Source organism: Motacilla alba, chromosome 5 (assembly GCF_015832195.1).
Source record: "Motacilla alba alba isolate MOTALB_02 chromosome 5, Motacilla_alba_V1.0_pri, whole genome shotgun sequence".
In the NCBI taxonomy this organism is placed as follows: domain Eukaryota; kingdom Metazoa; phylum Chordata; class Aves; order Passeriformes; family Motacillidae; genus Motacilla; species Motacilla alba.
Window position 1 is genome coordinate 29829918 of NC_052020.1, and position 15583 is coordinate 29845500.

At 37.6% G+C, this 15583-nt stretch overlaps 1 protein-coding gene across 20 annotated transcripts in view; it reads right to left on the reverse strand.

Annotated features, from left to right (window-relative positions):
• GPHN (gephyrin) overlaps window positions 1-15583 on the reverse strand; it is a 271041-nt gene that overhangs the window by 105997 nt on the left and 149461 nt on the right. For 12 of the 20 annotated variants that reach the window (XM_038137440.1, XM_038137426.1, XM_038137424.1 and 9 more), the window contains one exon: window positions 12922-12960. The exons of the other annotated variants lie outside the window; for them this stretch is intronic. In XM_038137440.1, the coding sequence (XP_037993368.1) occupies window positions 12922-12960 (39 nt within the window). The remainder of the gene's footprint in view (window positions 1-12921; window positions 12961-15583) is intronic. 20 annotated transcript variants of the gene reach the window in all.

Below are 15583 nucleotides of genomic sequence, written 5' to 3' on the forward strand. Positions count from 1 at the left end.
TGCCCTTGGCTCTCTTACAACAGCAGTGATGACACTGTTGGGCAGATGCAAGAAAAAATGATGATGTTTCGTTCAGAGCTGTCACACTGATGCCTTAATCAGGACTGAAGCTTTACACTGATTCTTGAACCTGAGGCTGGTGACTCAGGTAAGTGGAAAATACTGGAGCAAAACTGCATAAAACACTAAAATTATACCAAAAAGTGTGCCCAGTTTCTGACGGATAAGGCAGTAGTGCAAAAAAAACCAGGTCCATATAGGAGGGAGGTGGAAGAGAGGGGTTCCACAGAAACAAAAGTACTTGAAAGTAAAAGCCAGAGTTCAGGAGAAAGATAAATGCAAAAAGTCCATCTTGGAGGTTGCAAAGAAAGGCAAGGTATGTAGTTTAGATAGGACAAGGGAATGCAGGAAGAAGGAATCTAAAGTGGAAAGGCAGAATTGCAGGAAATCCAAGCAGTAGGATTCTCAGAAGGGGAGATATGAGAATAGCGTGAGGACAAGTGAATGAAGTGAGTGGGATGGAAAACAGCGAGGAGGTTGGAACCTGAGGATTTTTAAGTTCCCTTCAAACCCAAACCATTCTATGGTTCTACAAAGAAAGACTGCCCAAGGCAGCTTTGACAAAAAATAGATGAGGGAGAAACTCTGGAGAAGCAAAATAGAAAGACAAGACATGACAGAAGTGTCAGGACATGGGGGAGCCACAGAGAGAGACAATAGGATTGAAATAAAATGCTCGTTTCTACTCCAAAAGGAGAAGTAGGGACAAACAATTTAATTATTTAGGATTTACTAAGAACATCTATGAGAGCAGTACTTCTTATATTTCATTGCTATATGAATAAATGCAATTGATTTTAAAGCACATTTTTGACTGTTTACAAAGTGCCTTTTTATTGGAGTTAGGGCATTATGTTCCCAAACCAACTGGTATATTTTTAGATATCTTTGACGTAGTTGCAGTTGCTTAACAGATGGCTCACTGCCAATTGGTTTCACAGAGTTCTCTGCTGCTTCACTGCCTTTCTTTGCCTCCACAAAAATTGTTAGTTCAGCTTCTAACCTGTGGAAACCCTCCCAGGCAGTTATTGGAGGATATACCTATTGTAGAGTGATTTAATTGAAAGACCTAGGACTACTCTTCTGGAAATGTTCAGAAACTCCTTATCTTTGTCTTTCAGGTATTAAGCATAGCAAAGGTTGACCTCAAAAGTAAGCAATGATCTGAGACATTTCATATACACTGCATCTGGTTTTAGGCAGTAATATAGTTTTACTTCTTCAACTGAAATGCAAATATGAGACTCAGAAATCGTAATAAATTCAATTAGATTAAGGTGGCAGAGACTGCCTCTGTGGAAAATATTATTCCTGTTAAACAAGTTAAAATCTATGACTCTGCATAGTATATAATAGAGCTTTAAATGCAAATTAATGGACAAATTTGTGGATAATTTATATTTAACAGACTATAGCATTAGCATCAATAAGATTTAATTACCTATTTGAGCTTTCCACTGAAAGCTGAAATCTTGGAAGGGCTTTACCAAAGAAACACCTATATAACCTCTGCAGCAGAGCTCACAGACCACAGAAGAGCAGAGAAAAACTAGAGAGATAGATCAGTCAAATATGCAACAAAAGGGTCAGTCACATCTGTCAACCAGTTGTGTAAGAAGTGTGCACTTTAGGAATAAAAATTGCATCTCTCAGCCTGGAGATGAGATGCCTTCTTCAAAGTTATTTAGAATTCCTCTGCTGGAGACAACATATGTGCCAGTAATTTCTATTCACAAATCAGGTGTTTCAGCTTATTGTCTGCTTTCCTACTCTTATTTGGCAGGAAGAAAATAGAGCTTACATGGAGCTAGACTGCTCAGAGCTTCTCACCAAAAAACCACTAGTCTATTTCTTCTCCATGAACAACAAGAAATACAGGTTCCAGCAGTTTGTTTCTTTCAATACATTGGAAAGTTTTTTGGATAAGGATTTTAACTCATCTCAGTTTCACCACGATGCTGTCTTTCCTTGAATTCTTCCTCTTCTTTGCCACCAATAACCTGTATGGTGATATTCAGTGTCTTTTTTTATGAATAAGGCATGACAGGATTTGCAGTCTTTGATGTTTTCCAAAATCAAATTTCTTTGGCTAATTGCTCAGTTATCTTAAGAAATGGACGAAACTGATCACATATGCTAGTGCTGCAAAACAATCAAAATCAAGTAGGTTTATAAAAATATAATGCTAAAGTAAGGCTAAACTAGTTGATGTGTTTGGGCTCACAGGATGACTGGTGGTGACTAGGCAGATATGGGCCAGTGCTGACCCTGATGCATGTGTTTGCTCTTCCTCATGCAGTGGCCATCCAGCTTTGCCAATTTTACTTTACTTTGAGTTCAAGAAACTCATACTGAGACTGGTGAGTCCTTGTTGGGAATTTTTGATGTTAAATACAGCTATGTCTACACATAGACACATACTAAGAGCACTCTCAGACTTTTGTAGATTTTTTTTTTTACATAAAAGACAACAAAATACATCTAATCCTATTAGAGTGGCTTACCCTAGTGCCTTTCCCTCTTACCAGTGGTAATCTTGATACATACTTCTCTGCTAACTGATCCAATTCCATTTTCTTTTATCTTTTCTTCTCCCAACTCAAATCTACAAACAGCCAAAGTTGAACGGATCCCTGATAAATGTAGCCAGCTAAAATTGAACTCTACAAACTGGTGTATCTGCACACTAATAACACATTTCCACTGACAATAATTCTGCAGCACAAGAATGCTGCTTGCCCTCTCAACACATCTGCAGTGATTCCGCTGCCACCCAGAACCTAAACATCACAGAATGACCCTACAAAATTTATTGGTGCGAGGAAAAAAAAAGTCACAGCATTAACTGCTGTTAGATTAAATACAGACTCTGTTTTCTCTATTTCTCCCTATATCCATGACTCCCTCTGCCTGCAAATTGCCTCCCCTGAATTCTCTCACTCCTTCCACTGGGACCCACCATACCATTCACTGCAGCTTAATGCCTATGGCAGGAGACCCAGGTGCCAGAAGCTAATTCAGTGTCTGCCTTCTTTACAAACCGGTATCAGCGAACAAATCTATCAGAACACTTCCACTGTGAAGATGACCACAAAAAGCAAGTAGCAAATAGAGGTACCTCTGACAACACTCAATGATTCATGCATGACCAAGCTATGAATATATTTAATTCCAAATAGCTGGACTCCAAACATTTGTAAACATATTATTATTATTATTATTATTATTATTATTATTATTATTATTATTATTATTATTATCATTATAATCAAATAAACTGTATATTACTTAATAAAAATCTTAGTGTTCATTGTAGCTTTCCTTAACAGTCCTTGTTTTCTTCAACTAAAATCAAATTCATTAAAATATTTACTTAGTAACACTCAGTTTCCTTCTTACTTACAGCTTACAAAACATTTGGGGTAAGATGCTTCACATTTTACACATTACAGAGAAACTGAAAATTTGAAGTAATATACTAGAAAAAACAACACTGTGGAATTTGTAAATTATTCTTCCACTTCTGCAGATCTAGATCTGAATTTTTAGCTAAACCTGATTGCATATGATTTATATAAACTTCAAAAATCAGTGATTTGCTTACTCCATTTGTATAATTGACGTGTTAATGATGCATCTGGGCATTCAACCATGCACATTTTCTAAATATCACTTCTAATATATATTGTGATTACAATATTTTCTTTACTCCTGATTGCTAAACAAAGTTTTAAGATCTTAAATGTGTATAAAATATTTATGCCATAAAAACTGATCTTAATTTTATGATATTGACTATCCCCATACATTGTCATAAACCCACTAGAACAATCATTTGTAGTAGCTGCTAAACAAACAAGACACTAAATGCTTTTCTGCACTGTAAGGAATGCATTTTGGCTGTACAGAGCTGGACACAGCCCACCAGTTGCAGCACATTACAGCTGTCTAAAGGGATGGGTTAGGCCAGTGTTAAAAGGCAGAGAATTTACAATGGTGGGGAGGTCAGGAGAAGCTTGGTAAAACAACAGCAGGAAAAAAACCCTGCACTTTGTACAAAGAAGGGCCAGGTGTCTGCTTCCTCTTTCAGCCCTCTTTCTATGTGCAAACTGCTGTGCTTCCCACTGCAACTCCACTTTGTGCAAGAACAAATCCCTTTCTGTCCAACAAAAGTAGTATAGCTGCAGCAAAGACAATAAAACCAGTCTGCTATTACAAAAACACTGTTAAAATGTTATCTGTTAATAATCACTATGATTTTAAGTTTTCCCTCAGTTATTTCAAATTGTTTTGTATTAATATAAAATAGGAAATCCAGCCCAACCTTTAAATAATTCTCTAAAATTTGAAGAAAAGGAACAAAACACGAGAAGTCAAAAATGTTGTTCTCTGGAAAACAAACTCAAGCAGCACAAGTGAGAGAAATAAGCATGGGTATCTACACTATGCCAATAAGAATTCTACATGACTGAAGTGACAACATAATGAGCTTTACCTAATGGAATAACAGCTAGGGAGCACTGTCTCATAAAAATATACCCTAGACAGTGTTTGTGCTTATGTGTCCTATCTTCTAGACTATAGATCTATACCAAAGTGGAGTCAGGCTACAGTCAACTTCATTTCAAAACTAGTGCCAAACTCAGATCTTTCCATATGGGAAGAGAGAGTGTATTTGTGGTTTGGGGAAGTATACTCAGCAATTAACCAGAAGAGAAGTAAGAACCAGAAGTTTTAACTTGCTATTTCACTTCTATAAATAAATATTTTTGCAATGTTTTAGCTCAAGCACACTGGTTACTGAAACTGAAATGTGAAATTCTTCTCTTTTGAGGATCTAGTCTGATGTTTCCTAACATTTGCTACCTTTTGTCAAGAACAAATATGCACTTCTGAAACTTCAGTCAAATTCTTCCACAGGTTAAGTAGCTCCTCCAAACACATTCAGATCTCAAATCTTCAATGCTGAAGATTTAATAAAAACAACCCTTCCCAAAATACACCTTCTGCACTACTAAGGGTGTACTAATGAGTGATAATTTTTCAGGACTACACCATAGCTACAGAAGAACTACAAAAGAATACTTTCTCAAGATTCTCTTACACAGTATCTTTACTGCCCAAGTAAATGATAAAGCATCTCTAATAACAGCAACTTTAAAGAACTTTTTCCATAACCTAAAAATTCATAGAAATTATTCTTTTGTGACATCCAGTGATGCAATTCATGTGTTCAGAGTCTGAACAGTTGTCAGTTTTGGCACAAGCAAATGACAATTTCATTAGAACTGAACAAGCAAACAGAGTCTGAAAGCCAAAGTGACCTACTGTGCATTCTGTCAAATGGTTTCCTATATAGGAATACTTAAACTTCTGGCACAAATCACATTTTTTAGCTCCAAGATTCTCATGGAAACAATTGAAACAGTTCTGGTTTCTCAAACAGAAGACAAAAATTGTTTTGCTGAGACTGCTGTAGCACATAGCACTGAAGTGGAAGACAGTAAAATTCCCAATCTATATTGAGTGAGGAATATTAAATATATTGTTTAACTTTTCCTCTGGAATTTTATTATTTAATTAATGGCTTACAGTAGTTCATAGTAATAGATAACTATATATATATATATATATATATATATATATATATACACACACACAACCCTCAGTGTAGAATATATTCTCTCTATTACACTGTTCCTAAGATGTTTACTATGCATATTTCCAAAACACCAGTTTTTTTCAGTTTTGGAAGATGTTAAAACATCTTTCATGCACTAGGTAAAACCAGTTGAATAATTTATTGACACTGCTCAGCTGTGACAGAGCATTGCTTTCACATTATTACAACTTTGCACTGTATAGACAAATTCTGCCAGTTTACTTCCCAGCTGCAGAACTCAGAAACTCAGTTTTGAAACCCTCACGGTTCCTATACCACAGACACTTTATCATTAATATAGATATAGCAACACAGGTATGCAAGCACCTCCTCTCACACACTTTTCTGCTGTACGTGAAGCAGTACATTTTTTGCTTTTTACATTATTTTGCTTTTTAATAAAATTCCCTGCGTCCAAACTTTTTCAGCACGCTGATTTTTACACTAGCAGTGTGCAAGTGGATCACTTGCAGAAAAGGCAGTAGCTCTTAAGAAACAACACAGCAAAAAGGATTCTTGGATAGGCACGGTGAACAAGATAGTTCTTGCTCTGTGTACTCAAAATGTACCCAGGACTCCTGCACTGAATGTTAAGCATCTCACTACCACAGCAAATCTGCTCACACTAAGTGAACAGCAACTACTAACATCACACCTCTAGGCAGACTAACTCAAGTGAAAAATCAGACAGTATTTCTGTATAATTATATGGGTGATGCCAGACCATAATTCAGAGTAACACAGAAATCAAATGTACTCAAGGTTAGCTGCCCAACACTTTGTATCTGATGAAACAAATGAGATCTTAAATGATCATCTTTTTTTAAAAGAAAAGATAAAAATGAAAATAAAGACACAAAATACTTACAGAGAAAATATCAGACTGCCTAAAAAGTATAAAAGCTATTGAGAAAATCCTACAGTTCTAGCTAGACTGGAAAAATCCATCTTTCTTAACCTACAAGTCCAAAGAAAATTCTACTCTCTCTTTCCTGCAAAGACTGATGGTAATTTAACAGCAGCTTCTCATTAAGATTCAGCAGGAAATAAGATCCCTAAGAGACAAACACATCTAAAAGAATTTTGTGCCCTTCTCTGTTCTTTTTCCAGGAATGCCCAATGCTGACCAGCAGAAATCAGTAAAATACGGATGAATTGTAAAAGAGTTTGAAAGACATCATAACAAGCCTTGCTGTTCATGGATTAATTCTGTATATCACTGGATACCTAAGCATTATTTGGTCTCAAAGGAACTGGTCAGCTTATAGTAGGAAGTGACAATAACCCAACAATTTTTCACTCTTAAAAAGGGAGGTGTAGCCCAAAAATTCAGCCAAAGTTAAAGGTGCAACATGTAGGTTTCATTCAGCTTTGAAATCTGCAAAATCTCCCACTTGAATGTGATGATGATTAGCTCACTGGAATGAGTGAGGTATGTGATTGCAATACTACACAAAACGAAGCTTATTTACTACTCACTCAGTCTATCTGCAGAAAGGTTGCAAGAAGAAAGGCTAATAAAGGTGTACAAATATTTATTGAAAGCAACCAAGGAAGGCGAAAAAGATTGATTACTGCTGCTATGACATTCCATGAGAGCAGTAAAGGCTGAATCAAACAAAAGCCTAGGTGCAGTCTCAGATAAAGTTTCCAAACAATTACATAAATCTGGCTTCATTAAACTCCCAAGTGAAGTGAAAGAAGCTCCAGGAAGTCATCGAATAGTCTGAGTTGGGAGGGATCTTTTAAAGGCCATTTAAGTCCAATCTCCCCTGCAATAAGCAAGGATACCTTCAACTCGATCAAGCTGTTCACAGTCCCATTGAACCTGACCTTGAACACTTCCAGGGATGGGCCATCCGTAGCTCCTCTGTGCAAGCTGTGCTAGTGCCTCATCATCCCCACAGTAAGGAATTTCTTCCTAATATATAAATCGACCCTCCTTCAGTTTAAAATCGTTCCTCCTTGTCCTATCACATCAGGCCCTGCTAAAAAGTTTGGTCTCATCTTTTTTATAGTCCCCATTTAAGTCTTGAAAGAATGCAATAGGGCCTCCCTGAAGCCTTCTCTTCTCCAGGCTGAATTAAAAACCTGTCTGGGCAGAACAGCAGCAAAATGTATGGAGGGAACAATCTGCAACAGTCACCGATTCATTACTTTGCACATGCATCTGTAGGAATAAGGCCTAAAGCCAGGAGAGATGCTGAGAGATGCGTGGTGAAGGAGTTGATGTGGGAATGATGGCCTGCTGCTAGGGGAGCAAAACCCTGCCTTTATATACAAACAGCTGACCCTCACCACTGACAAAAGCAGCAACAGGATATTTGACTACAATATCATCTCCACTTTTCCCCAAAGTATCAATTTTGCATTTGAAATCCTCTTTCAGAGGCAAAGTATGAGAACATGATCCCATTCTGCAGACAAGTCAACAGGCTTGCTCCTCTCTTCCTTGCTGGAGCTGGGATGCCTCTGTAAGATTGTGCCTCTGCCTGCCTTGGACATTACATGTGAAGAGTTGTACATGGCACCATACGCTTACATTTTGCAGATCTAGCGTGTTTATTATAGTCAATCTAACAAGAATGTATAACGGGCTGCTTTCATGAGCTACTCTGTCTGTGAATCTGTGCTCATGAAAGCTCCTATGGAATGTGACCAGACTTAAAGTGCCAAATTGGCTGCAGTCAGAGAGTAAGCTGCCTGCACCTACACCCTCTTGATCTCTAGCGAACAGCCGCGCAACAAGGGATTGATCTGCTGACAAATTTTTATACTCTAAATGCAACATCATCTCATTTGTCCAACAAAACCTAATGGCAAACGAAGTTAAGAGGTAACAGCAGAGAGACACTGGAACTTTGTATCAATTAACTGCAACAGCAAAAGCCTTTGTCAGTGATGACAAGCATGAAGGAAAAGGCATGTATGTTCTTTAGCACAACATGTATCATTCAAAGCATTCTCGTCCAAAATTAACCAAACAAACTTTTCAATCTAAATCCAGAAGCAACATACACACATAATAAAATCTGAATTCCAAGTTGATACAAGTCACTCAGACACATTATTTTTAAGAGTGGAAAATGTCAACTGAAAGTGAAGGCAGTGATTAAATGGATCAAGAGAGTGAAACGCCCTCTGGAAATCCCAAGGTAGAAAAATAATCATATATCTCTTTTTGAGTGCAAAAGGCCTGTGATAGTTATGAATTTGTTTTCTTCTCAGAAACAACTGAAGAAATTAGTTGCTTAGAGACTGCAATATTGCTATCATCAGAAAAGATACCTTTAGAAAATAGAGAAGAATAAAGAAAGTGAACTGTAAAAAAATAAATGGAAATTAAAAAGTGCACTGAAGTAAAGAGAATATACAACAAACACACTGTCCTGATAAATAATTTGCAAGATTTAGATATTGTAGTTCAGGAAATGACTATGAGAACTGTAACAGGGTTTTTTATCAGAGATAATAAGGAAGGAAAGGAGTCTGAAAAAAGAGAGCAGAATAAAACAGATAAAATTGGGCTGATAACAGGAAATTTAGTTATTCTGGAAAGGGAAACTGTGAGCTGGAAAGACTTTTACTGCTCACGACTGTTTTAGAAGCTAATTTTTGGTAGAAAATCAGCACAGGATAGGCTAAAGAATACCTTCAACCTCCCCTCCCCCCCAAAAATAAGAAGGACAAAAGACTAAAAAACCTCCCCAAAACCCCCATTAAAAAAAAAAAGATAAAAAAATGTTGTATCACTATCACAGGGATTTAACAGTGAAAATGTTACTCCCAGGGCTTTGTGTGCAAACTTTTCTTTAACCAAATGTTGACTCATTTATAAGACAAAACCTAAAATTTATTCTTTCAACTTACCACAGATTATTTTAGAACTAATTTGAATATTTGTACCAGGCAGAAAACTGATTTAACTTGATATGTTACAGTGAAACTGCCTAAGACAGCACTGCATCAGTTCTGCCGTAGTATAATTTTCAGTGAAGCAAATTCCATACATTAAAGAAAAAGCTTAGTGTTTATTTTTCTCCAGCTTCTGTTGCTTTTCTGCATTTAAAATTCATGTAACTCAAATATTATTTGAAAAAAATCTCTGCATATTTGAGGCAATAATAATTTTAAAAACCTTATATTAAAAATAACTGAAATGATGCACTAACAAATGACTTATGTTTCTTGGGATAAGAAGTGAATTATAGCAGTATCCTGCAGCCCCACAGTGCTAGAGTGAACATTCCTCCTCCCTTCCAGCCCCTGCTATGCTTCTCAAACAGCCTAGGAAAGCATCAAAGTAATACTGGGAGTTAAAGCTTGGAGAAAGAGATTTGCCATTGAGACCTGTTCTTGTCACCACACCCTTCAGCAACATGAAGCTGGTGGGAAGTGAGAGACTGACAGCCTACCATCTTTAAGAGTTTATGAAGTTGTGAAAAAAATACACTTGGAAAAGCAAGGGAGGGTTGGAAAGGCTGAGACAAGAGAGGAGATACTAGGAGACAGTAAAGGACTAAAATATAGGTGGACATCCACAACCTCCAGCTCCTTGGAGCAGAACACAAGTTAACTGGTTTCTAGGCATTAATATGAAAGCAGGGAGAAGGGTCCTACTAGCTCTTCCTCCGAACATTGCCAACTGTCCTGGGAGCCATCCTCCACAGCAGCAAGCTGGCACTGGGAGCATGGGAACAAGGTGCTCTCTCACAGTGTCTTTCTCTGATTCCACAGCTGGTCCCACACTGGGGAAAGCTGCTACTGATTCAAGGGATGCTGCCCTGCCTCTATGCTTATGATGCCTCAGGTTTTAGCTTTTATATTTTTTTGATTCCGCGCTGCTTTAGTGTGTAGTTCTGAGCTTCATGTTAAGGAATAGTAAGCTCTCTTCACAGAGTAGGTAGACAAAGCAATTCCTTCTCTACCTGGGGACCGAGGACACATGATCCAATTCTCAGACCCAAGAGCATAAACAACGGTGGACTAAAGAGAGAAAAACAAGAACCTAAAGCTGTAATTGGACAATTAACTGCAATATGCTAATGGACCAGAACTTATAAAAGTGAGAGACCTCATGACCGGTCATCCATTTTGTGACCATTTTGGTTCATCTTGGGTGTAGCCCTGGCTGGGCTCTTGTGCTGCCCAAGGTGTATCCATTGAGGCCTTTTGATAAATCCCTACTTTATTCTTTAACTCCATCTAGACTCTGGTCTAGGTCAGCCTTCACAAGGCAGCACTTAGACATAATTTCACATATTTAAGGTACCTTTGAAGATAGCAAAACCAGAAATAATATATCTGAAGAGATTAAAAGCTAAGGTTAAAAGAACATTATATACAATTTATTTAAATATAGTAAGAATTTACTATGAAATTATGACAGGATTCATTATGACAGAATATTTTCTCCAGGTCCTAGTTGCTACTGCTATTTGTGTTTCAAAAACACAAATCCAACAACACTTGTAATAAGCTAAAAACTGTGGCAGAGCTAGGAAAAGAGGTCAAATGAGCTGAATTGAAAGAAGGGCAAGAAATCCTGCTTTTAATTCTAAGATGTGACAATGATTTATTCCCTTACTATAGACCTTACAGATGCAGTCAAGTCCTTGCCCTTAATGTGTGACAGAGTAACAAAAGGTTTCTGTAAACTAGCAATTGACCATTCTCCCAGGGCAGAAAGAGAAGGAAGCAGCAATTAGGACACATTTCAGTTTGGTAATACTGTACTGATCCAGCGGTTTATTTAGATTAGCTGCAGCCCTCTGTTATAAATAAAGAGACCTGTAAAATTTGTTTAGCTTCTTTGATCCACTGTGTTTAATGAACACAGCTCTACATTCAAACCTTTATCTTTCTGAGCCTGAGCAACAGACTGTTTTTCCCTCCTGTTATTACCTACCTTCCATGGATTCTGAGGTACCTTAGGTAATATTAGGGTTATAGTACTTAATTACTATTAAATTTAATACTTAATACAGTACAACTTAGTCATACACCTCTCAATTAAAGTGATGGAAGCAAAGACTAAATGCAATTCAGTTTGGTTTGGGTTTGGTTTCTTTTTTCTTAAGATGGGAAAGGGTTTTTGAGTAGTTCTGTGAAAAAGCTGAATGCTGGTACTGAGATCAGTTTTTGGCTGGAGTGTTAAACTGAATCAGACCATGAAGGAGCCAGACAATAGTTTTTCCCCATTCCTTACAATTCTTCTTAACCTTTTCAGACTGGTGCATATTTAGAAATTAAATCTAGGCAGATGGGTAGGACAATATGATAGAAATGCCAGGCAGAAAGCAAGTGGACAGGACAGCAAAAGAGCGAGTTATCAGTGAGTAAGCAGACTCAAAGAGCAGCAAGGGACACTGTATTCAAGGATCAGGTGAAAAGGCATGAGGAAAATGCCAAACATTCAGCAAGTTGCTAAAGCAGTACCAAACATTCAGCAGGTGTGCCAAGCAGCAGAAGAGCAATTCCACAAAGTCAGCAGATGCACTCAGCAGGAAGGCAATGCCAGGCACTTGGAGCAGGAGACAGGACAGCAGGAGGCCAATGCCCGTGTACAATCAGATTGAGAGGACAATAAGGAGGCGATACGTGCCAGTCAACAGATGGACAGGGCAGTGGGTAGTCACTGTCAAGCAATTAGCTGGTCAAGAGGCAATGCCAGACAGTCAGGCAAAGGGCCAAGATTTCAGAAGGACAATGCCACACAGCCAGCAGGTAGAGAGAATATAAGACAGCAGTGAATGCCAGGCAGTCCCCAGACAAGGCAGAAAAAGACCAAAGCCCACCAACAATCAGATGCAACTGTTGGCAAGAGCAAAACATAAGCCTGCCAAATGACTGACGAGGCAGTAGGGTGGCAGTGCTTTTTCAACAACTCAGGATTACCATGAGTGAAACAGTCCCAAGAGTCTAGATGCTCACCCTTTGGTAATATCATTGATCAGAGTGAACCATGAAAATCCACAGGAGAATAGCACACAAATGAAAACAGCAAATGAGTCTGACCCTAGCACTTGGGGAGGCCATGGGGTCTTCCTATAAAACAAAAATATGAGAATCCACAAGAAAATCAAACAAATGGGAAAAATGTGTCTAAAAATTGTTTCTGATGATGATTCAAAAAGCAAAAAAATACTAGCAAAGAATTAGTTTGGAAATGATTGGGTGGGATTGAAGATGTTGCTTACCCCTCTCTGGAGCCCACATAATGGGAATGTTGGGAATTTCTGCAGCAGAAAAACAGAAGAGAAAAGGGATTTCTGACTCCCAGTTCAAGGAAAGCATGTCAGTTTAGGACTGGGTAATCTCTTTGGGCAAAAAATAAGAATTCATCTGAATCTTTGCCCATCCCCAGATACATGCCTTTATGGAGGTTTGTGAAAAATTTAAGAAGCCCACATCACTTTCATCTCATGACCTCCCACCCTTGTTCCCCAAAACCACACTTACCTCTAGCACCTCTAGTATAAGAGGGGAAAAGGGTTGGTCTTGTGAGCTCATTCCCATATCCACTGCAAAATGGCTTGTGAAGTTGCACAGGAGTACCCATTAACCACTGCTGGCCATTTGTGAGATAAACGGAAGTCATCATTAACTGTTACTCATTATCAGTGCAGGCTGGTGTTTGAATTTGGCTTAGACACACCCACACTCTAATGCGTCTCTAATTAGTCTTATGAATCTTATGGGGCAATCCTCTTCTAAGTATCAAACTTATCAGCACCTTTTTGTTACCTTGAATATTCTCCTGTCTTTAACTTAAGCATTTTGCTATTTAACATGGTTGTTTTTGTAAACAAATTAAACTGTATTAGAAATCTTAGCTGCTGCTTTATTTCAGATACATGCAATGAACTCTGAAATGTAAGAACTGAGAAAATCCCAGCACTATTAAAGTTCAGTAATTTAACTCACCTGTCATTTAAATCATGAGACTTTTTATTCAGTATTCTACCTAGAAACTAAAAGAACCAAGAATCAAACTTCACTACTTCTGTCTACTTAGAAGTCCACATTGTGTGTGCATTTATCTACCTGCACATTAACTTTTTATTGCCAGCACTGAAAACCTGCACTTCACTTTGACAAGGCAGTAATATGAAACAAGAAGCCAACTCTTCCCTCTTCAAACTGTAGAGGCCCTTAGATAATATAAAGGAATCATGAGCTTTGCTGTGCCATTGCTGAATTAGGATTTGGAAAGGTTGCAGAGAGAATCTGTATGAACGTGCCATGCACTCATATGCAACAAAGTTTTTAAAGAATACAGTAGTGATAGGCTAAGCTGATGGAACTTTATTTATACTGATCTCTGGGTATCAACCACTCATTCTTCTCCTAGCAGAGCAAGGCACAAGAATAACAGAGGTTCATAGAACTTCAAACTTAGAAATTTGGGTCACAGAATAGGATTTTTTTCTATACCCAAACTTTCCCATAATGAAAACTACTATTTGGACTTAAAATAAAATGGCAAATAATTTAGGCAGAGAAGACCAAGAGACTTCCATCATATGATGAGTAATGGCATAAATCAGCCAGAACCGCAAATACTGGCTGTACCAGAGATATCAGAGTACAAGGTAAGGGTATGCATTGGCAATTTTATAAAATCCTGTGATTTTGTGGCCAGCAGGAACTACAATTAGCTGCACCACATCAAGAACAAAATTGCTATCACCTTCTCTCTGAAGGGAGATCTTTCAAGCTTAATGAAAATGAACTGTGACAAACTGATCTCAGTGTACCATAAGAAAATGCTTATTTCAGGAGGAAAATATGGACTTTAAAAATCCAGTCACAGTTTAAATGTCAACAATAAATAACAGTAGGTTATGCACCTCACTATATAGGTATTCTGATGAAAGACTAACTAGGAAAAGAATATATGTATGAAGGAACAAGAAACTAAAATATAGTCTAAATGAAGGTTAAAAAGTAATTATTTTCTTGTCCATAACTGATAAGATTTTCATGCCTAAGCGTGACAATAGTCATTTTGGTTTTCTATTTTGGTACTTATACTGAGTCAACATTTTGCTAAAGCTTCACTGCTCCATGTAGTAGCAATTAGCAAAAGCAGGAGAAGAACTAGTTATAATCCTAAGAATAACTCCCGAAGGCAGCTGCTTTCCAAGACTCTTCTAGTTTCTTTCCACTTAGTGGCTGGAAAAGCTCCTACACAGCAGGGAAGTAAATGAGAAATTCTCTATTCTTTAATAAGTATTAGTTTTAATGATCAACTATTTTAATAATGAGTCATTTTGCTATTCTGGTGTGCTAATGTCAAAAGGACTAACTCACTCAATTTTTCATACATCTTAAATCCAAACTAGTATTTGCCATCTTGTTATTATGTCTTTAAGCTGCCTTCACAGGGAAGTCTTCCTAACATGTCCACATTATTTTTTTGTTAATTTTCCCTGTATTTAGCTTTAACTAAAATCTTTGTAACAGACCATGACCAGAAAAAAATCACTCATTAAGGACAAAGATTTCAGGCCTGACACTATTTTCAGGATTATTTTGCTTGAACTTGATGTTTAATTTTGTTCAGTTTCCTATTATCTTCTCCAAAGTCACGCTTTAATGAAAACTATTTTTAAAAATGCCTAAGAGGAAAAAAAATTCCAAAAGTTTCAAATTGAAAATTTCATTATGCAGAAGTCCTATGGCAGGCCTATTTTTCTTCCCCAGTTACAGAAAGGACTGCAAGATATTCACTGTTGTGGTTACACTGCTGATAGGAGACAAGCCAGTTTATTTAAACTAATAGAGAAATGTCCACATGAGCTGTGGGGTCTACAGTGAAAACACAGCTAAAAGGCACCAGTAAAACCAAGAGGAGTA